The 24780-nt window shown below is 48.6% G+C and overlaps 1 protein-coding gene across 3 annotated transcripts in view; it reads right to left on the bottom strand.

The window, feature by feature from the left end:
* Positions 1 to 24780, bottom strand: part of ZC3H3 (zinc finger CCCH-type containing 3) — a 356038-nt gene that overhangs the window by 21036 nt on the left and 310222 nt on the right. For all 3 annotated transcript variants that reach the window (XR_013345065.1, XR_013345066.1, XM_077809716.1), the window contains exon 11: positions 23749 to 23951. Coding sequence is in view for 1 of the 3 variants with exons in the window: in XM_077809716.1 (XP_077665842.1) it covers positions 23749 to 23951 (203 nt within the window). In the remaining 2 variants the exon portion in view is untranslated. The remainder of the gene's footprint in view (positions 1 to 23748; positions 23952 to 24780) is intronic.

Genomic DNA, 24780 nt, shown 5'->3' with positions numbered 1-24780 from the left:
GTACTACACATCATCCCACCAACATGGCTGGAAGCCTTCCATGGATCTCCTAGTACCCTCTTTGTTGGTTTTTATTTGTCTAACTCAGTCTTCCTTCCTTTCTTCTCTTCTCCATCCCTTTTCCCACCTGTTTAGGGCTCTTTTCCAGCCTTCACTTCCATTTCTTCTCCGATGAAGTGAGCTGTAGCTCACGAAAGCTTATGCTCAAATAAAGTTGTTAGTCTCTAAGGTGCCACAAGTACTCCTTTTCTTTTTGCGAATACAGACTAACACGGCTGCTACTCTGAAACCAAACATTTCTTCTTCTGTTATAGTTTCCCCAGCACCCACTTGAATAGAACAGGACTTTAACACCTTGTGGCAGTGAGTCCTACGAGTTAACAATGCGCTGTGTATACAAGTTTTTCGTTTGATCAGTTTCAAAGGAAAACGGGGATAATATTAAACAACTCAGTTACCTCAGAGCAGAGCTGTGAGACGTTGTTAGCTAATACCAGTTCAGTACTCTGAACTTGCAAAGAGCTATTTAAATGATAAATATAACGGACGGAGAAATTTAGAGATTTTTTGAAAACATCTTCACAAAACTTTTGTTTACTACATTTAGCTTCCCGATGGTTGTGCAGATTTTTAAATAGTTTGGCTGGGTTTATGGTTGGTTCTATATTGTATATACTTGGTTTTAAAGATTACTTGGTGCTTTCCCTGTATAAATTTTAGTATATAATTAACTTAGCATCCACAAGTGCCTCAACTAATGCTTCAAAATACACAAAATTCAAAACAAGTGAGAAGCTGTTTTTATGTTGAAACCAATTTCTAAGTTCTGACACTGACTCTAGCCATTGCCTTGAGAAAAACCCCTTTATCTCCCTGCCTCAGTTTACCTAGCTACAAGAAGCAAGAGGGGAGATAATATTTACTTCCCTCAAAGGGACTCTGTGAGGGTTCAATCGTGGCACAGCGCTTTGAAGAAGAAAAGGCTCCCACTGACTTTAATGTGAGTTGGACTAGGCACCGTAGGCCTACGACTGCTGAGTGAATGGCAAGACCAGTCATTTCCAACACATCCCCATTCGCCTAAACTAGCTGCATCACCTCCATCCTCGGGTGTTGAGTTAGCATCGGAATGGTCAATCTACCACTTTTCAAACGCACTGTCAGGCCCTGAGGGGTATACTTCCATGGCTCACATCACCACAGCATCTGACCACCTCGCAGTCATTAATGGATTTGACCCTCACAGCACCCCACTATTATCCCCATTGTACAGATGGTGAACTGAGGCACAGAGAGGTTCTGGGACTTGCCCAAGGTCACCCAGCAAATCTGTGGCAGAGCAGGAAACTGATTCCCCAGTCTTCGAGTCCCCAGCTATTGCCCTAAACACTGGCCATCCTTCCTACCCCCCGATCCTGCAATCTAATCCATGCCGGTAGACCTGTAACACCTCCGTGGAGCCCCACTGAAACCTACAGGCAGGTTCCCCGTAGGACACAGGTGCTCTCTTTAGAGCTTCTGGGGTATTTGCGCCCCTTTGTCACATTCATTGCTTAGGTTCTTGCACAAATACATTTCAGACCTCCCCAGGACCATAGGGGAGAGGGCTTTTTCTTATAAGTACTAGCCCTGGCCTCCCCTCAAGCCTGTATGTGAATCAGTGTCAAACAGGCTTCAAATCTGTCAGGGGGTAAATTACACAATAATCCCTTGCTCTTCTATGGAGCTTTTCACCAGTAGATTTCAAAGCAATTCATAATCTTTCATGTATTTCTCCTCCCCACACCCCTGGGAGGCAGGGCAGTGCTGTTATCCACATTGTACACATGGGAAGCTGATTGGAAGCTCGGCGCCCAAATACCTTTGAGGTTCTGGGCCTATGTCTTGCCCACGGTCACACAGACAGTCTGTGGCAAAGCAGGGACTTGAACCTGGGTCTCCCGATTCCTCTCCAGGAGACACATGGGGCCATTGAAAAAGTTTTGCTTCCACTTTGAGAAATCCGAAGTATATTAATGATCTCCAAAGCAATAAAAAGTTTTTAAAACCCTAACCCATCTAAATGAACAATTGCTTTTAAATACAATGTAATCTAATGCTCATGGGGAATTCAGCCAAATAAGGGAACATCCAGAGGATGGAAAGCCTGCACTGACTGGAACAACAGGCTCCACAGTCATTCTTTTAACAACCAGTTGACAGGGTTGGAATTAATTTCTGTGCGATCCTACAATACATTGGTCAAAACTCAACAAAGGGGCTGAATTTTACCTCTGTCCTCTTCCACATCTTGCCCCCTTTGCCCAGTGACAGAGAGACCCGACAACTGCAAACAAAAATATATTCTCTTTTTTTGTGCATGGTAGATTCTGCAAATTGTGTGATCAATCTTGTGCCGCATTGTGCGTGCCTTCACTCTATACCACCCTCTGTATTTCGGGAGCAATGCAATCTATCTTCCGGGAACCAGGTATATAATTTCTAGTTAGCGAAAGCTAGGATAAGAAGCCCCTTTTTCATTATGATGATTGAACTGCTTCCAAAGGGAAGAGCGAGGCTGGATCGTCAGCCCTTTGTGGAAACCTGAGCAGCTTTTGCTGAGCTTGTCAGCCTCGCTGGAGAATTAGTACTTCCAATGCTCTTACTTTCGATGAAAATCAACATTTATTTTGCCTAAGCCTAAGAAGGTGTCAGGCAGACAGAGAAACTTGCCACTCTTAAAGGGAAAGTGAGCAAAAGAAAGAAATCTAATAGAAATAGATCATCAAGTCCGAGAAGTGGACCCTGTAGTAAATCACACTTCAGGTGGCACCATTATATATTTCAATAAAAAAGTACTTTCCTCAGACACATCCTTTAGACGCTCACAAGGGCGTCTTCGTCTGCAGCCAAAGGGAAAGTTAAACAAAATTCACTTCAAACAGACATTGTGAGATGGGGAGAGGGCAGATTTACAGGGACACTGCCAACGCGAAAGCTAGTCAATTTACAAATAAAAAGAAACCTAAGTGGGCAGCAGCTTTGGATTCCACACCTGCTACTGAATCCCTTGGCCAATTTCTGTAAATCCATCGTCCTGTGTTTTCAAACCCATGTTTCTCCCCTCCTGCTCTGTGAAAGACTCAGACTCTCAGTCTTTAAGGCCAGAAGGGACCATCCTGATCATCGTCCGACCTCCTGCACATTGCACGCCACAGACCCTCACCCGCCCACTTCTGCAGTAGACCCCGACCCTCTGGCTGAGCTACTGATGTCCTCAATGCTAGATTTAAAGACCCCTGATGAGCAGGGACACCTGACAGACCAAAGTGCTGCCATAGGCCACCCAACAAAGAGAAGCGCCAAAGCCTCCATGAAATCCACTAAGGACTTCACTATGGCTAATGATTTTACGTGGAAGGTGCCCAGAGGCTAAGGTGATGGGAAGCAGCATAAAACAGAGAGAGAGATGCACTGAAAAATAATTGCTCCTGCTAATCTCTTGCAGTCACTGCAACGTTCCAGATAGAAACATGGCTTCTTCATTGATGCATCATTCCCTTAGTGGCCAATCGTGAGCCAGACAGAAGATCTTTGCAATCTTCTTAACAACTCCCCCTCCCTGAAGGAGAAGTTGGCTAATGAGATGACTTTAATTAACAGTCAGAGCTCAGAGTAAGCCAAACAAGGCTCACATTATTATTGTATTATTATCTCACATTGTAGTGAGAGCAGCATTGAACTCTGTAAGGTAGCAGAAGGTGACATACAAGTTTCAAACTTGATCCTCTATTCGCAGTCACTCAGCACTTCTTGAAACTTTCCAGGATTGGGCTCTGCCTTAAAAGGGGCATTTCATGTGTGCGCGTGAAGTCTTAATGAAAATGGTTTAACCATTTTTGAATGTGAGGAAAGTAACCCCCTCCCCCCACACTTTTCCCATTATAGAAACATCTTTTTCAAACCACCCTGTGGGTAACTTGCAGGGAGCTGCAAGGTGAATTTTGGCAAGGCACTAGCCTTTACTTTCTCAAGGGAAATGCACAGCCAAATCAGCTGAGGAAAAGTTTCGATCAGAGAGGGCTTGAGGCCCTTTTAAATAAAAAGAGCAAAGAAAAGTGGAAGGGTGAAAATTAAGAGTTTTCTGCAAAATCTTTTCCATAAAAGCATAAGAACGGCCGTACTGAGTCAGACCAAAGGTCCATCTAGCCCAGTATCCTGTCTTCCGACAGTGGCCAGTGCCAGGTGCCCCAGAGGGAATGAACAGAACAGGGAATCATCAAGTGATCCATCCTCTGTCGCCCATTCCCAGCTTCTGGCAACGCCCCCATACCCATAACCCCAATGTAGAAAAGTAAAGGATTTTACACTGAATGATGAGACATGAGAGTTGCATCAAAGAGTGCTAGAAGGCGTCAGGAGCAATTTCACACACTGTTGTATATAGTTAAGGCAGGCAGAGGATTATAAATCATCGCACACGAACAGGAACAGTCTCAATACCTCGTACACGGAGATAAATACACAGGTGGCAGTCACTGCGTTTACGGGGAGCGAATGGTGTCGTTGACAGAGTTCTGCGTTCTGATCTCACCCACCATTTTCAGTTGCTTTTAAAACTCTCTCATACAAATTGCTTTTGGGTCAAAAGCTTCCATCCATGGGGTCAGCCCAAAGGTGCACTTTGTTTTGGAAGATTTGAGCTAAATCAGTTCAGCCATTTCTGAATTACACACTTGTTAAACACCATAAAGTAAAATACCATGTTAGGATTAAAACTTCTGCTCCTCTGTCATTCAAATAGCTCATGCCAGAAACGTCAAAGCTGGCTTGTTTCAGAGTCCTCATTTGGGAAGGAAAAAAGCTCAAATGTGAAGAAAACTTGTTCAGTATTTTAAAAGTTAGGGAGGTTTAAAATTGGTTTGTTTGTTACAATATTTTCTACTAGCTTTTATGCTACTGTGGTTCAGAGCTGGGCATGTGCAGGACATCTGCACGTAATTTGTCATCCACTTTTCCACTGATCTTTAATCCTCCTTTCGTTTTTTTGTCAAAACTAGGTAGATTAAATGACAATAAAACCCACTGTTAATGCAACACTGAGAAGTCAGAAATGATAAGTTTGATTTTCCTAAGGCAACCCCAATTTAGCCACACTGCACCTGGGAAGAATTTCCTTTTGATGGTTTAATTGTTAAATATAAACAATGTATTACTTTGTGATATTAAACATCTGCCACAAAAATACACAGGTCTTGCAATGAAACCAAGTTAGCACAAAAGACATGTCTGACTTGTGCACTTGATTTCTCAACCTTAATGTGCCATTAACTTTAGATTTTTGCATTTGATACCCAAGCAGGGGAGTAAATACCATGGAAGGTGAAGAGCTATTTAAGCTAAAGGACAAAGTCAGCACAAGAACAAATAGGGATAAACTGGCCATGAACAAACTCAGGCTTGAAATTAGACGGTGGTTTCTAACCATCAGAAGAGGGAGGCTCTGGAGCAGCCTCCCAGTAGGAGCAAACAACTTACTTTGTTTTAAGAGAAAGCTGGACAAATTTATGAATGTGATTGTATGATGGGATTGCTTGTGATGGTCAGGGGCAGGACTTGGCAGCTTTGGGGTTCACTTCCAGTTTTTGTCTTCTGTTCCCAAAAGCTCATGCTTCAGGGTTTCAGCTGGCCAACTACGGGGGCCAGGAAGGGATTCCCCCACCCCTTTGTATTCTGTTGGGTTTTATATAATCTCCTCCCTCTGAAGCATCAGGGATGGCCACAGCTGAAGACAGGACATGGAGAGGGGTTTGGTCAGTGCTCTAAGGCGGCACAGAGCATGCTCTTTCTCATGCTTGGCTGGCTGATTTTTGCTCAGATGCTCAGAATTCTAGCTAATCACCATACCTGGGGTCGGGGAGGAATTTTGGCAGGGACCCAGTGGGGGGGTTCGCCATCCTCTGCAGTGTGCAGTGTCACTCGCCAGGATTATCAGGGTATATCTCACGTAATCATTGCCCTGCCATTGTTGGGGCCTTGAGCACTGGGGCACCTCGGCCCCTCCTGTTCTCTGCCTGTAGGACAGAGCAGTCCAGTCTCCCAGGGGCTGTGATACTTTGGTCTGATATTGGTTGCTGGGTTTAGTGTGCGGGTGGCAGGTGCTGTCGGTGGCCTGTGAGATACACGAGACCAGACTGGATGATCTGGTGGATCCTTCTGGCCTTAAACTCTAGGGCTCTATAAACAGACTAACACCTAACACATGAGAGAAGCAATTTGTTTAAGTTGCAGTTTTTTTAAAAACACCCACCACAAATTAAACTGGAGCCCTGAACTCTGGGCACTCCAACTCGAGATGGGACCACTCCGCTGGGTCAGAATTCATTGTCACGTACACAGCTTTCTTCACTGTGGCAGTCACACCAAGCACAGAGGGTAATCCCCAGCAGAATGATTGTATCCTAAAAACATTTCCTGAGTGGGGAGGGAGAGGAGAGAGCACATGTCTGCTGCAGAATTGGCTGAATGCTTCACAGCCTCTCAATTCTACTTGTCAACTCTTTCACAAACACAATGGCTCTGTTTTGCGACTCAGTGACCAGAAAAGCTGGCAGATGAGCACCCTGTCTTATCTCCCCATTATCTGACAAAAAGCATCCACAGAGCAAACACCCAGGAGCTATCGATTACTCAGGGACATAGCCTATTTCACTCAACCTCCTGTGGCATATGGAGCTGAGACCTGGCCGCCCAGTTCCAGAGCCTTTGCCTCCCCAGCTCCACGCACTAAACTACTTTCTCCAACATTTTGATTCAGATTCACGCAAGAGGCTTTAATCCAGAGCAAATGAGTTTTGAGCCTGCCTACAAATACAGTTTTGTGTGTTATGGTAGCACAAAAGTACACTGATCATCCATCTGTTCAAATCAGTTCTCAAAAGCTGCAATGTCGCACCCGATTTATCAGTGATGAAATATGAAGCTTACAAGCTACAGGTGACTTTTCCTTGTACCACATCTAAGAGAGAACGCAATACTGGGGGTATTTTTATGTTCTGTTTGACACAGTGCACAGCAAGTCACTTCAATTCTTCTTGTCTAGGATCAAGCATAGTATTAATTTAATGACAGGTTTCAGAGTAACAGCCGTGTTAGTCTGTATTCGCAAAAAGAAAAGGAGTACTTGTGGCACCTTAGAGACTAACCAATTTCTAAGGTGCCACAAGTACTCCTTTTCTTTTTATTAATTTAATATCAGACATACCCTCTACCAGGGGGCGACACTTTACCCTGAAAGGGGAGTGGATTTGATGATCTCAGAGATCCTTTTCATCTCTAATTACTATGAGATTAAATAACTCAGGTGGGGAAATTGCAGGGCTGTCAAGCTGTAAGAATCTGAGCGAGAGTGATTTCCAAAGCTCCCAGGTGAGATTTTAAAAGGTCTCATCGCCAGGCCCTCCATCACAAGAGGAAAAGGCTTTTAAACACGTGTGAAAGATTAATCCGGAAGGAGTGAGTCTCAATCCCAGCAAATAAGCGAGACTTGGCAGGTCTGAAACTTGTCTGCAAATCAATAAGGCAAGAGGATTGGAAAACTGTAGACAATTAGATCCCTGCAAAAAAATAAATCAGCAAGCGTATTTGCAAATGTCATGCTGTGGGATAAGAAATGAAGGCTCCGGTTCAGACCGATATGGAATCAAAATGCCTTTCGCATTTAGTTTATGACTGGAAGTTTCATTTAAGGTGAGCGACTCAGTGTCCCTTGCAACAAAGAAATCAAATGTGAGCGCAGTTGTTTGCTTCTGGACTTTCCCAGAACTGCAAAGGTGCAGTGAGACCCAGGCCTCAGCACTATACGACAATAGCCCAGTTGAGATCCGGGCCCATCTGCACTATGCACTGTACAGACGCATGGGGAGCTCACCAGCTAAACAGGCAAGACAAAGGCTGGGAGAAAGGCCGCATTGCTCTTCTCATGTCACAGCTGGGGAACTCAGGCACAGATCGAGGAAGTTACTTGTCCAAGGTCACACAAGGAGTCCGTGGCAGAACTGGGAACTGAACCCCACTCTCCTGAGTACTAGCCCCGTGTGCTAGCCATCAGGCCTCCCTTCCTTCCTCTCAAATACGTCTCTCTCCAACAGAGGGGAGCCCCCATTATCCAGCTCTTTTCAGAGTTAGCATCCAGAACCAAAGTAACCAAGAAAATCACTCAGAGCAGCTAAACCCTAAAGCTTTGGGGAACACTGGTGGGCACCCCAAAAACCACTTCATCCACCTGCCGATGGCAGGACTAAAGGCTGCAATCACTAATGACCTGAACAAACCCAGCGTGCCAAACAGAAACCAATTAGACTGACATGTAGCGCCTGGCCGTAGGAAGGAGCATGTGCACACTACCTGCAACTCAATAGGTTTTGCATTAGAAAAGCAATTATATTAGAGGTTTGTTAATTCAATTATGAAAGGAGTTTTGATGCTTTCCAATTAACTCGTTCTGAATGCTTGATGGAACATATATTTTCCTGGTTTCCCTGGGACTTGCCCATAGAAGCCAGATGAGACATCCGATGGCGGTTCATTCCCTGGGTGCAATTGGGGCAAGCAAAGCTGGGGGGCACCCACGAGCATACCACCACCACCTTGTGGGCGGTTCACAAGATAAACTTGTTCAATTGCAAGAGAAATCTGCTATGGTCAACTAACCACCACTGGCCCAGCTAAGGCCTTCGCAAAGGCGGCTGTCCAGAAGTGCACACGCTAAGGGGGACAGTGAGATCAGGGACTGCTCAAGGGTCCTCCACAGTGGAATTTGCTTGTAACCAGAAAGATACTGAAGAAGGTTCTCAGGTGGGGGTGGTGGGCCCCAAGATTGGGGTGGTTTCCTTGCTAAGCTCAGTCCCTGCCTCTGGATGCCGCTAAGCCATCCTGGCCAGTCAGGTGGCCTCTGGCGAAGGCAGAAAGGGCGGGAGATCAGCCAGCTGTAATACCTTGGTTGTTGGTTTAGTGCGCGGACGCTGGGTGGTGCTGATGGCCGGTGATGTACAGGAGGTCGGACCAGATGATCTGACGGTCCCTTCTGGCCTTGAACTTTGTGACTCTGTGACTCTGCTGGAGACTCCAGATGAAGCAGTGATGCACCTAACTCCCTTTTCTGAAAGGGGAAAAGACCATCCCCAGGAACCCACACCGGTCCCGAGAGATGCTGGAGTCGAGTTACAGCATGGGCCTCCACTGCCCTCAGTGACCCCTTTCCTCTGCCCTCTCTGGGCCCCCTCCCCAGCGCCATGCTCGCTTCCCCTCCTTACAGAACAGCTGCATGGCGGGCAGAGCCCAGGGCTTCTCCAAGAAGTGAAGCAGCTGCCTGGGTCTGAAGCACACACCGAGCTCTCAGCACTTGGAGCGTCCCCTTGCTGGGGAAGAAACAAACTGGTCCAATCTGCTGCCACTTTGACCAGCTGTCTTATTCTCTGACTCAAACTTTCTACTCAGGAGCAAACTTGGCAAATTTTACTGTATTGCCATTGAAATTCCCTATGTAGCAGCCCAGCCTGGCACTGTCTGGCCCAGGGACTTGTGATGCTAATGGGGAGAACTCAATTTCTGATGGGCTGGGTACTTATAGGGCCCCCGTTATCACAGTACCTGAGCACCTCATGATTGGATGCATTTATCCAGTGTCTCCTCATTAGAGACAGGCTCTTGAGGGCAGAGATCACCTGTGTTCTGGGCCTGTACAGCACCTGCACGATTGGGTCCTGGTCCGTAACTCAGGGTCTCAGGCGTTATTGAAATAAGAAACCACCACCATCCTCATGACGTCTTGAAGCTGCAGAGCACATTCTATGCAAAGACCTTATTGCGCTTTGCAGAAAGCCTCACAACAGCCCCACAAGGTAGGGGAGTATTAGCTCAATTTTACAGGTGGGGAAACAGAGGCAGGGAGAGTGAGTGACCACAGCAAGTGAGTGGCCAAGCTGGGAGTAGAACCTAGGTCTGTCCGAAGGGCTGAGGCACCAGACTGGCCATCCTTCCTTCCAACGGGGGGAGGTGACTGGAAGTGTCACATCTGCTAAAGAGGGGTGTCGGCTGGGTCCAAAGCTGGCCACGCCCATATCCCCAGCACCGATGGGAAGAGACGGCTACTGTACTGGGGCGGTGGAGGTGAGTACAGACAATGAGCTCTTAGACCACACAGGGTACAGGCCCTTACTCTAGCTTTCCTCCACCCATCTTGGCGTCTTATCTCCAGGCTGTGCCTGTCTGGACGCTGGGCTGCAGACGTTGATCAGCCCGCCTGAGGAGAATGAACGGCCCAAGGAGAGAGCCCTGTGTCCCTGCGGGGGTAGGGGCTGGCATGGCAGAGCAACTTGCCCACCTGGTTGCAGAGCAGTGCTGAGCTGCAGAAGGAGCTGCCCCCGAGCGAGTGCAATGGTGGGGTACCGACACGCAGTTCATTGCGGACAGATCTGCTGGCGTGATTGAAGGCTTACGGCAGGAACCACGAAGAGACATCTCACATTTTTTCCCATCCCTTTATACTTGGGATCTGATCCTGTTCAACTTCACGTCAACAGCAAGATTTCCATTGCCTTTAATGGGAGCGGGACCTGGTCCCTAAGGGATGCTGGGTGGGTTTCCCCCCCCTTTCTCCCTTCGCCATTTTATGGCCCTTAGCAGCATCTGCTGCAGCAGATCTCAGTCATGGGCGCCCACGGGTACCAGCTTGCTCCTCTGCCAGCACCTAGGCTGCTACAGGAGGCAGATGGCACAAGGGATGCAACAGCGTTAGCGTGGTGAAAAAACACAGGGCTCTGGCAGCCTGCCCAGCAGCTCTGGCTGCAAGAGACTCCAGACTTCTCCTGAAGCGGGAACACACTCCTGCTAGTGCCTGGAAGGCTCCCGGCAAAGTTAGATCCCACCGCAAACTGGGGGTCAGGAGACACCTAACAGAGGCCAAGTACTCAGAACAAGGTAAGAGAAATATGTTTCTTTGCAAAGACTCCAGCCCTGCCAGTGGACTCAGAAGCCCAGACTAGGGTGGAAGGCATGAGTCAAGGGCAGCAGCAGCCCCCTGCAAGGAGGGGATATGTCCAAGGGTACATGGTCACTGGTAAGCAGCAAATTAATGCACCTACTGATAGTGCTCTTACCTACCTGAGATACAGACAGACAACAACATGCGCTTCTCTAACCAGGGGTCTCTAAGCACACTGCACCCACAGAATTAAGCCTTAATATTCCTGCCACGTAACAAAGTACTCCTTCCATTTTAAAGGGGACACTGAGTCATAGAGCAGCTAGAGTCACTTACATTAAAAGCCACCCTTCCAGCTGAACATTTTAACTTCTTGTTGTTACACACCAGGCCTGAAATGACTGCAATGGCACAGGTGAGGGCAGCTATCGCTCTGACCTGGCAGTGTGTTTATTTGGTAAATTTGACCGCACTTTATGTACAGTCAGGGTTGCTCTTCTCCCAGCATAGTCAGTTCATCTCCCGCATACGCCCGCCCCAATTTGTGTGGTTTTCATGCAGCAACAGGCAAAACCCCACTCTTCTTAACAACAAAAAAAGGGTCACAAAATGCAAAAATTGGCAAAGTGATTCAGGGACAGGGGCTCAGATACCAGTGATGGGTAATGGAACAAAGCCCCAAGTTAGGACTCAAAACCACTCTGAACTCATTTTTTAAAACTAATTAGATTTTAAGTCCATGGTATCCCTGTGACGTATCCAAGGTCACAAGAGAAGCTTGTGATAGCGTGAAGAGAGCTCAGATCTTTGGACTCTCGGGCCTGGTCTACACTACACAGGTCGACGTACGGCAGCTTACGTCAACCTAACTATGTGCGTATGAATGACAGCCTTGTCCCGCTGATGTAAGTGCCCTACTGTGCTGACATAACTACTCCACTCCCACGAGAAGTGTAGGGCTTCTTATGCTGGTGTAGTTAGGATGATAGACACTGCATTAGGTACATTGGCTGTCAGCTGGCTTAGCAATTTCATGGCTCCATGCTGGAGCCGTGAAATTGACAAGAAAGCTGGACAGCTAAAGCCCAGCTGCCCCTGGCTCTCCACTCCCAGCCAGTCTGCTACCTCAAGGCTCCCAGCTCAGGGAGCAGAGAAACCCGGACGGCTGCCCCCCACTCCCAGCCGGGAGCAGGGAAGTGAGAAGCCTGGGGGGCAGCCGGGCTCCCAGCGGGGAGCTGTGAGCCCTGTCTCTCAGCCCCCCACACTGCCCCTCTACCGTTGGTGGAAGCACCCCTGGTGAGGACACGCACCCTGTGTGTGTAACCGTGGAGTCTTTAACCCAGGACGGTAGCATGGACATCAGCCACTGCAGTAATCACTGTGGTGGCTATAAGTAGACTTAACATAGGTTGACTTAGGGCTGTAGTGTAGACATGCCCTGAGTCATGTGCTTTACCCATTGGACAATGCTTCCTCTAAGACCTTGCTGCTGACATTAGAAAACTACGATTTAACTACCTTGATTTAGAAACTGTGTTACACTGGGGCCACTCCTCGAGTGTGAACACTTTTGCCCTGGTTCAAGGGAGTCATATCAGTTCAGCTTAAGCCTGTTATTAAAGCCTTGTTAAAAGCCTGTTGTTAAAGCCCTGGCTGGGATGATTTAGTCGGGGATTGGTCCTGCTTTGAGCAGGGGGTTGGACTAGCTGACCTCCTGAGGTCCCCTCCGACCCTGATATTCTATGGTTCTATTCTATTCTTTTATTCCTTGTATTACTGTAGTGCTTAAGAACCCTGGTCAAGGACCAGGACCCATTGTGCTTAGCGCTGTACTTTCAAGCAAGGTAAGCAAATTGGGGTGATGCGTACCTGCCTCCCGGGGCTGTTGGGAGGTGAGTTAATGCCTCTGCAGTGCTTGGGAGATAAGACACGCTAAGTGCCATATTCTTGGGAGGTAAAGATATTCCCAAGTGGCATTAGAGAGACTCCCAAATGCTATTTCCTATGGTGGCCTGGGAGGGTCATTAGAGGAGAACACAGGTGAGATTCTTCCCCAGGGTGAAAGCACTGGCTCCAAAACGTGCCCAGGCCTTGCCTGGCAGGAAGCAGGAGACCAAGGCCCGGGTCTCAGTGCTGACCCTCTGCTACCACAGCCTCACTCAGCCAGCCTGTCCCACCCAGTGCGGAGCAAACGGCGAGAGCCCCGGATGTGCAAGCCCACCTGAGAGGAGAGTCTCTGGTGGGTATGGCATTCAGGAACGCCTGCAGGCAGAGGGAATCCTGATTAGCATTTCTACATGACCAACAAGAGGGTGCCCAGAGCACCCAGAGTAATGGCGATTTGCTTGCCTGGAGCTGTACGTGCAGCATGGCCTTAGGGTTAGGAGGTGTGTGGTCTTTTAAATAATCACATTATTTCTCGTGCAAGATGAGGAAAAAGAGAGAGAGAGAGAGAGAAGGAAGAAATAAAAAAGTCACTCAACTGAACAATAGATAGTGGCTTTGAGAGAGAGATTTTTGCTCTCTTAAAATTTTACACTCCATCACGATGGGGCTTGATGAATATGAGAGACAGGCATATTCCCCTCCTCTACCTTCCTTGATTCAGGGCTATTGATCTCTAGCAGGTCTATAAAGTTTTTGGGGAGAGACTGCGCTTGCTACAGCCTGGCTGCTCGTGATTTCACCACTGCAACTCCTCACTTGTGGCAGCAGGTGAAGGGAACACGTGGCTGGTCCAGCGAGGAATGGGAACATTTAACCCAGGAAGGCAGCGCTCGTGTGTGTAACCCTGGCAGCAGGGGGAGCCAGGAAATACGAACTGGGTTTGGAAATATGAACATGGCAGGGAGGCGTGTGCATGGAGGGGATTCGTGTTTTCAAAGTTATTCCTCCAGAAGTGAAAGCTGTAAACAAAAACAGAAGCACTGCACCTCAATGAATTTTCCAAAGCAAAAGTGTTTGAGCGTGCTCAGCGGAGCCATTAAAAAAGACTGTAGCGAGCATCTTCCATTAACGTTACGACCGTGAAATATGACAATAAAATGATAGCCGTATGGTCGCAGATTTGCAGCCCGCCGAGTTGCTAGGGGTTTATCGTCACTCAAACGTGCAGAGAGCTGTAAAATGTTTACAGAAAGGGTCGTTTGCAGCTATAAAATCCTCTTTTCTCTCCTAAACAAGGCTGAGTGGAGCCATTTACAAACCCCTGAATGTTCATCGGGGGAAAGGGGAACATCTGTTCTCTCCAGGAGTTTTCAGTGATCTTCTCGAACAAATTAACTAAAATGGGTGCTTTCTAATTAAATTAGCACTCGATTGGAATGGTTTGCATTGGTGCGCTTGGTTACAATTAGCGCAGGGAGGACAGTTAGCTCCAGCGCAGGCTATTTAACTGGAAGGTGAAATATGGAAAAGCACATTATCTGGAAACACTGTCAGGAGGGGAGGGTGGCTAAATTCATCCCCACGCCGGAAACACTTCCAGGAGGGGAGGGTGGGATAGATTTATCCCCCCCGCCCACCCCACATAAATGCTTCCCCAGTTTTGTAAGAACAAAACAAGGTGAAGGACACGAATGTTGCAACTAAATCCAGGGGGCAGCTGATCTCCCTGTGCCCCCTGCTCCTGCTGGAAAGGAGCTTTCTCCCTGGCGCACACTGGAGGGGAAGGCTGCCCAGTGAAAGCCAGGCCGTCCCCTTCACACAGCCTCAAGACTGTGCGGGGAAGAGTTATTCACACAAAGGCCACACTGAGGAAGCCCTGCCTGGAAATAGCACCCTGCATTAATCTGCTACTGCGTCAGCACAGACGGTGGAGGAAGGAGTGCTTTGCCTGTACATAACACTACATGATGCCCCATAAGTGGGCACACCTTACAGCCAGCGTCCAGGGCAAGGGAGCAGGAGGCCCACTTCCACAGAGCAGGCTGCTGGGGAAAGCCTCACATCACAGTCCTGCAAGGCACGCTGGTCCCCATTAACACCACTCCCGGAGAGCCGAGAGCAGGTCCATCCCAGAGCTAGATGAGCTAAGGTCACTAGCAGCTGTAAGACCCAACGGGGATGTTCACCATCAAGCAGAGGCTCTTCGTATGTGTCAGCTCACATTCTGTGCTAGCCTTGTGGCTCAGACAGTCATGGCATTGAGATGCTGCATGGGCGACGGGTTCTACATGATACTGGACATGCCTAGACTAGCATGAAAGCTGTGACTAAACCCTAGGCCCCCCACACCTAGGGTCGACCCCTACCAGCTCATGCAAGTTCAATACTACTTTCCATGTCTACACTAGAGTACTAGAATGTGTTAGCTGACATGTTTTAGAAGACACCTTTCCCCATGTCTGGAGTACATTGGAGAGAACAATCCCATGTTGAGAGGATTGGGGAAATGGACCAGATATCCCCAGAGGTCTGTTCAGTCTCTAACTTCGGAGACTGTATTAACACGGACAGGTTACTGAGTCCATGCTGGGCCATGGACCACACCAAACCCTTCCCCGAGCGTGCACAGGAAAAGACATGAAAAGGGATGGTGTGGAGTTTTCAAGAGCACCTAAGGGACTTCTGCAGATATCTAGTTCATCTCCCTACTCCTGTCAGTGTGGGGTTATTCTCTCCAGCATACTCCAGAACTTCTTCCACTTCATCGTAAGTGATTCACGAGATGGAGCTTCCACCCTTTCCCTGGGAAGGCTTGCAAAGGAGGCAATGCGACCAGGGATTAGAACAGCTGACTGGGAGCCAAGACCTTGTGGGTTCTATTCCGGTCTCTGCAGCTGGCTCCGTGTGTGACCACGGGCAAATCACTTCAATTCTCTGTGCCTAGGCTTCCCAGCTAGCGGGATGGGGACAGCAAAGCTGACTTGCCTCAGAGGAGGGGAGCATGTGCATGAATGGAAGTTTGTAAAGCACTTCAAAATTCTTGATTGGAGGCCTGTATAGAAGTGCAAAGGGCCATTATCAGCCTAAACTGCAAAACTGAGAGAGAGCAGAGGAGAAGAGAGCCTGCAATTTGATGGCCTAAGGCCCTGCACTGAAAAGAAATGCGACAACGTTTTTCTTACAGTTGTGATTTTTAGTACAAGCATAATATTGTCCACCCTGGAGCATGCACATTCCTATTAAATTGATTGGGGCTCAAGTCATAAACCACACGACTGAAGGCACATGAGCCTTCAGTCCTCTCTCTCAGAACACCCAATACACACACACTACTTTCATCTGGGTGTTCAACAGCTGCTGGGCAAGTTAACTGCACACTCACAGCAGAGTCCTCCTGGGCTGACCGTAGAGTGGGGATAGACTTGTTCCCGATTCCACTCGCTTCTGCAGACACACATACTTTTATTTTCTTGTACGCTGCGTAGACCGACAGATCTTCCACACGCAGAGGATGTGCTTAAGAATTCTCCAAGTCTGAAAAATTCAGCTGATTTCAGAAACGTTCCCTGTGGCAGCTTCAAAATCTTTAAAATGGGGAATTCCATTCCGATCTTTCCAGCTGGAAGGGTTTTTAAAGAGCGTGCACCAAACGATGTTTCATAGATGCGCACACACAGACAGATGCAAACACATTTAATAGAGAACCTATGATTAGGTGTTTCAGAGCAGCAGCCGCGTCAGTCTGTATTTGCAAAAAGAAAAGGAGGACTTGTGGCACCTTAGAGACGAACGCATTTATTTGACATAAGCTTTCGTGAGCTACAGCTCACTTCACCGGATGCATTGAGCTTATGTTGAAATAAATGTGTTCGTTTCTAAGGTGCCACAAGTCCTCCTTTTCTTTTTATAATTATGTGGTGTGATAAAGATCTTATTAGTCCATGTTTGAGACGGTTGCATTACAAACGAGCAGTCATCCCGGATTCAGACCAATCAAGTCTCTCTGACTCTCCTCACCCCGTGTGTGTCACACAGGCCGCCTATTATGAAAACCCTCCCTCCATTTCAGGGTAGCGCAGCATTTTTAAAATACAGATATAGATACACACACACAAAATTTCTTAGATCCATCTACCAGTAAGTCACCAAGAAGATATAAATTAACAAGGTTAAAGCTCCTTTAAAAATGGCCTGAAATAATTTTCTGTACACAAAAATGTCCTGGCTTTATATCTGGGGACCTTCGAGGGCTATAAGCAAGAGCTGAGTATCCCACTGGACAGCTGAGAATCTCAGACTCATAGGCTGTAAGGCCAGAAGGGACCATCATGATTATCTAGCCTGACCTCTGGCACACCCCAGGCCACAGAACCTCATCCACCCACTCCTGTGATAGGCCCAGAACCTCGGGCTGAGTTACTGACATCCTCAAATCCTGGTTTAAAGATTTCAAGTGACAGAGACTCCACCACTTACACTAGTTTAAACCTGCAAGTGACCCGTACCCCATGCAGCAGAAGACGACAAAAAAAAAACCCCCAGGGTCTCTGCCAATCTAACCCAGGGGAAAATTCCTTCCTAACCCCAAATATCAGTTAGAGCCTGAGCTTGTGGGCACAACCTACCAGGCAGATACCTAGGAAAGAATTCTCTGTAGTAACTCAGAGCTCTGCCCATCTAGTGTCCCAGCTCCAGCAGTTGGGGATTTTTGCTACTGGCAGTCGCAGATTGGCTACATGCCATTGTAGGCAGTCCCATCATACCATCCCCTCCAGACATTTATCAAGCTCAATCTTGAAGCCAGTTATTTTGTCCCCCACTGCTCCCCTTGGAAGACAGTTCCAGAACTTCACTCCTCAGATGGTTGGAAACCTTTGCCTAATTTTGAGCCTAAACTTGTTGATGGCCAGTTTATAGCTCCCCTCTTCAGCAGTGTGAAGTTCCCATGATTAGACCTTCAGGGCTGAGAGATATTGGACCTTTAATCAGTAACTACTGCCATTCCTGCCTCCCAGAGCAGTTGAACTGGGGGGTTGTTGGTGTCAGATGACTGCCTGCAGTTCCCCAAGGCTGTAGGGATGTTAGAACAAGGCTCAGGGAGATGGATTAGTGAGTAAAAAGAAGAGAAGGTGGCCAAAGTGGCATGACAAATGCAGTTCACCACTTATCTAATAATCAGACGTACATGGCAACACACCCTACTGGGCAACCTCTTATCTTCGCGGACAAGCTGAGGTGGGTTTCCTAAGTGTGGACAGAGCACAATTCTGCTCCCCCTTGACAAGACAACCATCCACCATTAAACATGGGAGTTTCTGGTCTTGAGTGGTTGCTGAGGATACACTCACTGTGAATGAACAGAAGCAATGATAAAAGTTGCATCTCTTCTGTCAGCAAACTTTGTCCATTGTAACTGGCTGAAGGGCCCCTCTATGCATAGATCACCTTTGAAATGCAGTTCTCACTGCAGGATGTATGCTCTGGGAGTGCAGGGATAGGGCAGCAAATATGGAGGGGAGTCTCCCGCCCAGTCCCTTGATGACAATCACAACCAGAGGACTGTCCCACCCCTCCTCCCCCAGCCCACGTGCCAAGCAAGGCCTCTGTGCTTTATGGATCAACGGCATGGCGATCACTCCATCTCCGGCACGAGAACACACTCCCCGTCAAAATGGTTTCTATATATCTGCAATTCCCTGTAGCCCCAACACTCACGCTTTCTCCAAGGAGTCTCCAGCCGCCCCACCAGCCTGTGTGCCTCACTTCCAGCAAGGGACTGCCCCACTGAAACTGGAGGAGGGGCGGGTGTCTGCCTCAGAGGGAAAGGAATGTGGAGAGTGGGCTACCAGTTACATCCTATTGCACTTGGATCTTCTACCCTCGCATCCTGTCTCCTCCAGCTCTGGCAACTCCCGGCTGGCTCTCAAGCACAACCACATCTCCTGACGCGGGCGATGCCGATTTCCAGGGGCTCTGGGGCAGACAGCGCTATGAAAGCTGTTCCCTCGTCTCCAGAGAAGGCAAGCGGGAAATGATGCATAAGGCACGGTGCGGCCCGTCACAGCCAACACTTTCGCTAATGTTGGGGGAAGACAGGGAAAGAGGAGGAAGGGGCCAGATAACCCATGTCAAGAGCATGCGTGAGCTCTTTATTCCATGGGATGGTGCTTCCGCTCGAGAAGCCAAGCCAGAGCATCAGCTACTTTTTCTCTGTGTGCTCTCCTCCTACGATGACCAAAACCAGGAGTTAGAAAAAAATGCTTCTTTCCCCTCCCAGATGCCCTTTCCGCTACTGCATCTTTACCCTCCATCTGACACCCATTCCCTTGACCCACTAGAGGCTGAGTTACTTCAGGCTGACAAGTGCAATTCATGGCATTTCAACAGCTTTCTTTCTGCAGATTAATTGCTCCATCTTCACGGCAGAGATAAAAAAGCCAGATTAACTCACTGGTTCAAGAGCACTTCCCATAGCAGACAGCAGCCGCCCTGCCATTGAGATCAAAAGGAGTTGAAACGGGGCCAAGAGGAGGAAGGAGGGGGAAGAAATCACTGTGATTCAAAAGGGAAGCCAAGCACTCCTCTCCATGTTGCGTAGAGAAGCCTTTATAGCAGCAATGATCCTTGCTGAAAGGGCAACGGCTGCCCTGCGCGCCCATTGCTTAGCATTTCAATAGCATGCAGCCAAGCAGCCATTCTTCCGAACACACATGCTCACCAGTGACCTAAGGAATATGTTACTAATCCCAGGAATTCTTTTCCCCCAGACATCAAGATGCCTTGAAACTTCCCAGCCTTGAAGTGGGTTTTACACTTTACTGCCAGGCTGATCATAGCTCCAAAGTTCCATTAAGCAGAAGAGACGTTTCTCTCCAGCATGGGAGGCTGGAAGGGGGCTCACGTGACCTTTCATGAGCTGGCTCTCATTGCAGTCCCTCTGCCCACACAGATCCAGGGTGATCTCACTGCCATTAGTCACGAGACACAGAAGGCACTGCAGAAACATGACACGGAGCAGAGCAGAAAAGTTAAAGAAATGGATTTGTGCTCCTGGCATGGCTTGTTTCCCTGTCTCCCTTCTCTTCGTACAGACCCAAGCCTTGGGCCATCCAGTCCAGCCACTGCATTTGGCATGACTGGCTCCATAAATCCTTCCGGCTGTGCCGAGTTTTAGGTGGGTATGAGTGGGTGACCTCCAGAGGGCTTTCTCCATCAGCAGCCAATGGGTGGAGTTCTCCAGCATCCTCAGGAGGCAGCTCAATACTCAGTTCCTTTGTGGGTGTTTTAGTGAACTGGGTGGGTTCGCTGCGTGTTGCTGGGACTTCTCAGGCTGTCCCCGCTCTGGGATCTAACTGGGGCATGTGGCCAGTTTGCTATAACCTACTGGCCTCATTTTCAAAGCTTTAGAGCACCACCCAACTCCCACCGACTTAATGGGAGACTGTGGGGCTCAGTGCCTCTGAACATCAGGATACCGCTGTACACAGACTTGGATACCTAACTTTAAGCACCCGCTTTGTAAAATGTTGGTTTCATTTCCTAGATCAGATACTACAGAAAAACGTGCAGGAATGAGACACATAAGCAGCCAACGTGGCAGATCACAATTTACACCACGGCTTCCTCCTAGATTAAAGGACATCTGAGTTAGGTCTATCCCACCCACCCACCCAGACGGCATGCCAAAGGGGACCCTCAGCACCCTGACACAGTGGCCAAGTAATTCCAGGCAGGCTAAATTGGTATTGGCATTGCATGAGCACCCAGAGCCCCATTGTGCTAGGTGCTGTACAAACACACACAACGAAGAAACAATCCCTACCTCAAAGAACTTGCAATATAAGTAGGTTAAAAGGTGCCTCCTGGCTTATGCTGCATTCTGGGCCCCCTCTTCTCCCTCTTGCTGCCCAGTGGAAACACTTTTGCAGCTCTGCTCCCTTCTCATTATCTGACACACACAGCACACGCTAGGGACCTTCAAAGAGTGCTAGAAAACCGAGGGACCTTCTTGGAGACAATGTCAGTAGCCCTGGAGTTAGCACAGTGTCATCCCTGGGGGCTGTTTTCAAACCTGGGTGCTGACAGGTAGTGCCATAATTAGGCAGGCCATTCCCCATTTTGGGTAGAGATGGTCAAAAGAATTCAATTTTAAACAGAAAGTTTATCTCCATTTTTTCTTGTGGACATTTTTAATTTTTGATGAAAATTTTCAAAATTAAAACAAAAATGTGTTTTGATTCAGTTTTCGATTTTAGTTCAAAATGAAAAAATATTTTTACTTGATTTTTTTTTCTTGGAAAAACCCCCAAACATTTCACTGAAATCAGCCTGTCTTCGCAAAACACTTTGATTTTGACAGAACGGCATTTTTCAACGAAAAAAGTTTTCAGTTAAAAACAAAGTTTTGACAGTTCTAATTTTAGGGTCCTAAATGGACATTTGAATCTTTGGCCCCCTGTGCCCTCCCCAGTCACCCCTCTTCTTCTGAAGTACTGCAGCGTGTGTTGCACACCAAAACCAGCAAACTCGGTTCAGCTCTCCGGAGGAGCTGGGCACTAAGTAGGAGTAAGGAATCGCTCCAAATCCCCAAATGACTTACTGGAGACAAAATGAGAATTAAAAAAATATACATATAAAGGCAAAATCTCCTGCCTCACTTGGGAAGCTTTTGCCAGTCACAGGAGAGCTGGCTGCTTTGCTGTCTCCAAGACATCGCATCCCAGCCAGGGGAATGGGCTGAATGCATTCCGAATGGAGTGATCCCACCCAGATGGTGCATTTAATGGAGATCTCATCCCTCAATTTCAACCTAGGATGATCACCATCATCTTTCACTTCGAGGAAAGTCTGGTTCCCTTTTGCGTCTCTCCACCTCGCTTCACCTACCGCACACCTGATCACACAGCACGACAGACCAGCTGTGGAAACAGGTGCTGAAACTAGTGGCGGTCATGCACCCCCTTGCTTGAAATGGTTTCCATTATATACTGCAGGGGTCAGCAATCTTTGGCACACGGCCCATCACGGCAATCCACTGGTGGGCCGCGAGATGTTTTGTTTCTGTTGACTGTCCGCAGGCACGGCCCCCTGCAGCTCCCAACACATGCCCACGGCCTGCGCCGCTTCCCCCAGCTCCCAGTGGCGAGCCTCGGCCACTGGGAGCTGCGGGGGCCGTGCCTGCAGAGGTCAATGCAAACAGAACGTCTTGCGGTCCACCAGCAGATTACCGTGATGGGCTGCATGCCAAAGGTTGCCGACCCTGATATCCAGGGTTTACCGTTTGGTCAATGGCTTTCAGCACCCTCACTATAAAAACTGTTCCAGCACCCCTGCTGTGGCTGCGTCTAAATAAAGAACCTTTCAGTGAAGAGGTTCAGACTAAGTAGAAATCATTCCAAGAGAACTGTGTGTGTTCCTCCCTTTTCCAGGAAACGGGAGGAGGGCAGGGGAAAATACTGTAACCCCACTCCCAACCTTGAATCTCGATGCCATAATGGCCGGGCTTCTAGCAGAGGAGACATGGACAAGATTCACTGAGGAGCCAGCCAACATTGCTCCCATATCAGCAGCTGGGTGACCCTTAACTCTCATTCCTCTCTGCCTCGGGGCTGCCTCGTGTTAGTCAGCAAGTTGATTTTGGCATTTGAATCAATTGCTGCTGAAAGCCCCACCCACCACCGTTTTTATTCTCAAGTTTCTTAGTCAATGTCACACTGCTGAAAGATGCACGATTGACGGCCCTGGAGACTGGAGTCTTGGGTTTATCTAAAGGTGAGGGACAGCCTGGGGCAGCAGCATAGCACACTGCCCTGCCCTCACCTCTGAAAGGGCCCCTCAGCTCCTGATGGGTAGTCCCCAGGATCCAGTCAGTCCTTGCCCGAGAAGGGGGGAGGCAAGGGGAACAAGAAGTGGTGCTCGTCTTAGTGCTATGCACGGTGTTCCACATGGAACTGGACTGAGACCCTGGTCATTTCACACAGGCCCAGGAACTCCAGAAGAGACTCCGTTTGTTCACCTCCTATTTTACTGCTTGCTTGCACACTGAACGAGGGGCTGTTTCTCTTAACAAAGCAGGCATTGGCCCCAGTAGTAAATGCTGGGAGATTTGTAAAGGACAGCAAAGGGCTAAGTAACTTTCTGAACTACCCGATCTCTATCCTAATTCTGGAGAGAATATACCCTGGTCTCTCCCCCTCACACACACTGGAAGCTGATGAGTTAAAACAGAAGGGTGCTTGACTGGAGCTTATTATGGTGTGACCACAGAGCTGGGACTGCAGTTTGGAGACGTCATTCAAGGTAACACACGGGACTAGATTTTGGGAGGGAGGGGCCTAAGAAAGCAGTCATGCTGCAGATGCAGCGGTAAGCTCAGTGCATGCCGTTTGAGGGAGTGTGGTGGGGGAATGCGTACAGGTGCCTTTCGTCTCTGGACACGGGTTCTAACCCCGGCTCAGGCTTCAAGTGAAATTTATTTGATGGTGCCCAGTGGACTCTTGGTCCCATCAAAACACTAGCACACTGATAGTCGCTTCTCCCTAAGGCCTGGGGGGTTTCAAACAGCCTGGGGGCTGCTGCAGGTCAGGAGTGCAGCGCACTGGCAGAGCTGCGTGTGTCCCAGGAGAGGACAAGCAGGAGGAGCCGAAGCCAGGGTTAAGGGGCACTGACAGAGTTGAAGCAACAAGGGATGCGTGACTGCACCACCCCAATTCTACTCCAGTTCTCCCCTTTGTGAATCCACCCAGCCGGGCCGTCCCTCATCCTGGGGGCACACTGCGCCAGGGCAGGGGCAGCTAGAGAAGTGCCAACTGGGACATGGCTCTCTCTCGGCTTTGGCTGATGCACGTCAGGGAGCCCCAGAGCTTGTGAGAATGCAACACAGAACAACAGCCTTGTACCTGTATCCTCCCCTGTCTTGTCTCTGTCTGCGGTGTGTGTCACCCCTCTCGGAGAGGTAGGTGACTGGAGAGAGATGAAAGATGGGAGCTTCTGAAGTCTGCTGCATGCTGGGGTGTCTGTGTCATTCCGAAACTTTACACCCTGCTCTGCGCTGGAGGGTCCAGGAATCTCCCCATCATCCTGCACGTGGGCTGCATCCCTCCTAAAAAACACATCCATATAAGTATGAAAACAACAGCAAATCCCATGTGAATCAGCAAGAACATTAAAATAGGTTCTAGCGAGGTAAGACTCAGACGACAGAGATGAAGAGACTCATTAGCTCTTCTAGCTACCAGGCAAGGATTGTTCCCGATGGTCTACTTCCAAAGGTTTTGCCTTCTCCAGTTTGAAATGACCGGAGTGATGCCATGCCCACCCCTTCACCTGGAGGATGATCCCACAGCCTGATCCATCCCACTGCTAGTTTCTCTTTGGCTGGCCAGATCCCCTTACTCCTATTTACATCCCAGAAAATCCCCATTCTCCCCTGAAGGAAGTTTCCGCCCTTTGGATATGTGCTGCTGAGCTTGTGGCCAGGATCACCTCCGTTAGTTTGGGTCACAGATCTGAGCCAAACAAGAAGGGAGTAGGGAGCGGATCTAAGGTAGCAGGGCTGGAGCATGAGGCCTGGGGGTGAGCCAGGTAAGGGACAGGTCTGACTGTGTCAGTGTTCTTGATTCACTGCTCAGTGCACAGATGGCTAATGGGACATTTTATCTAGCTTGACATCTACACTGAGGGTGCTAATAAAGGGCGGGGGAGAAAGCTGGAGTAGTTTAAAGCTTCTCTGAACCCGGCATCTTCTCTCTCTCAGGAAGAGGCTGCTGCTGGCCTTTCCAGGAAAAGGGGATGGAAAGAGCCATGCATAGCTCTCCTCCCCGCTGGCCAGCTCTGCATTTCGCATTCCCACCTAAAAGGAGCAAGGAAATATTTTACACCTCACTTGTCCAGGGGCCTGGAGCTGGACATCATTCCAAGCTTACTGTGTC

The sequence above is a fragment of the Eretmochelys imbricata genome, chromosome 2 (genome assembly GCF_965152235.1).
Source record: "Eretmochelys imbricata isolate rEreImb1 chromosome 2, rEreImb1.hap1, whole genome shotgun sequence".
Classification (NCBI taxonomy): Eukaryota; Metazoa; Chordata; order Testudines; family Cheloniidae; genus Eretmochelys; species Eretmochelys imbricata.
Note: the sequence above shows the minus strand (reverse complement) of the source record. Positions and strands in the feature narration are given on the sequence as shown.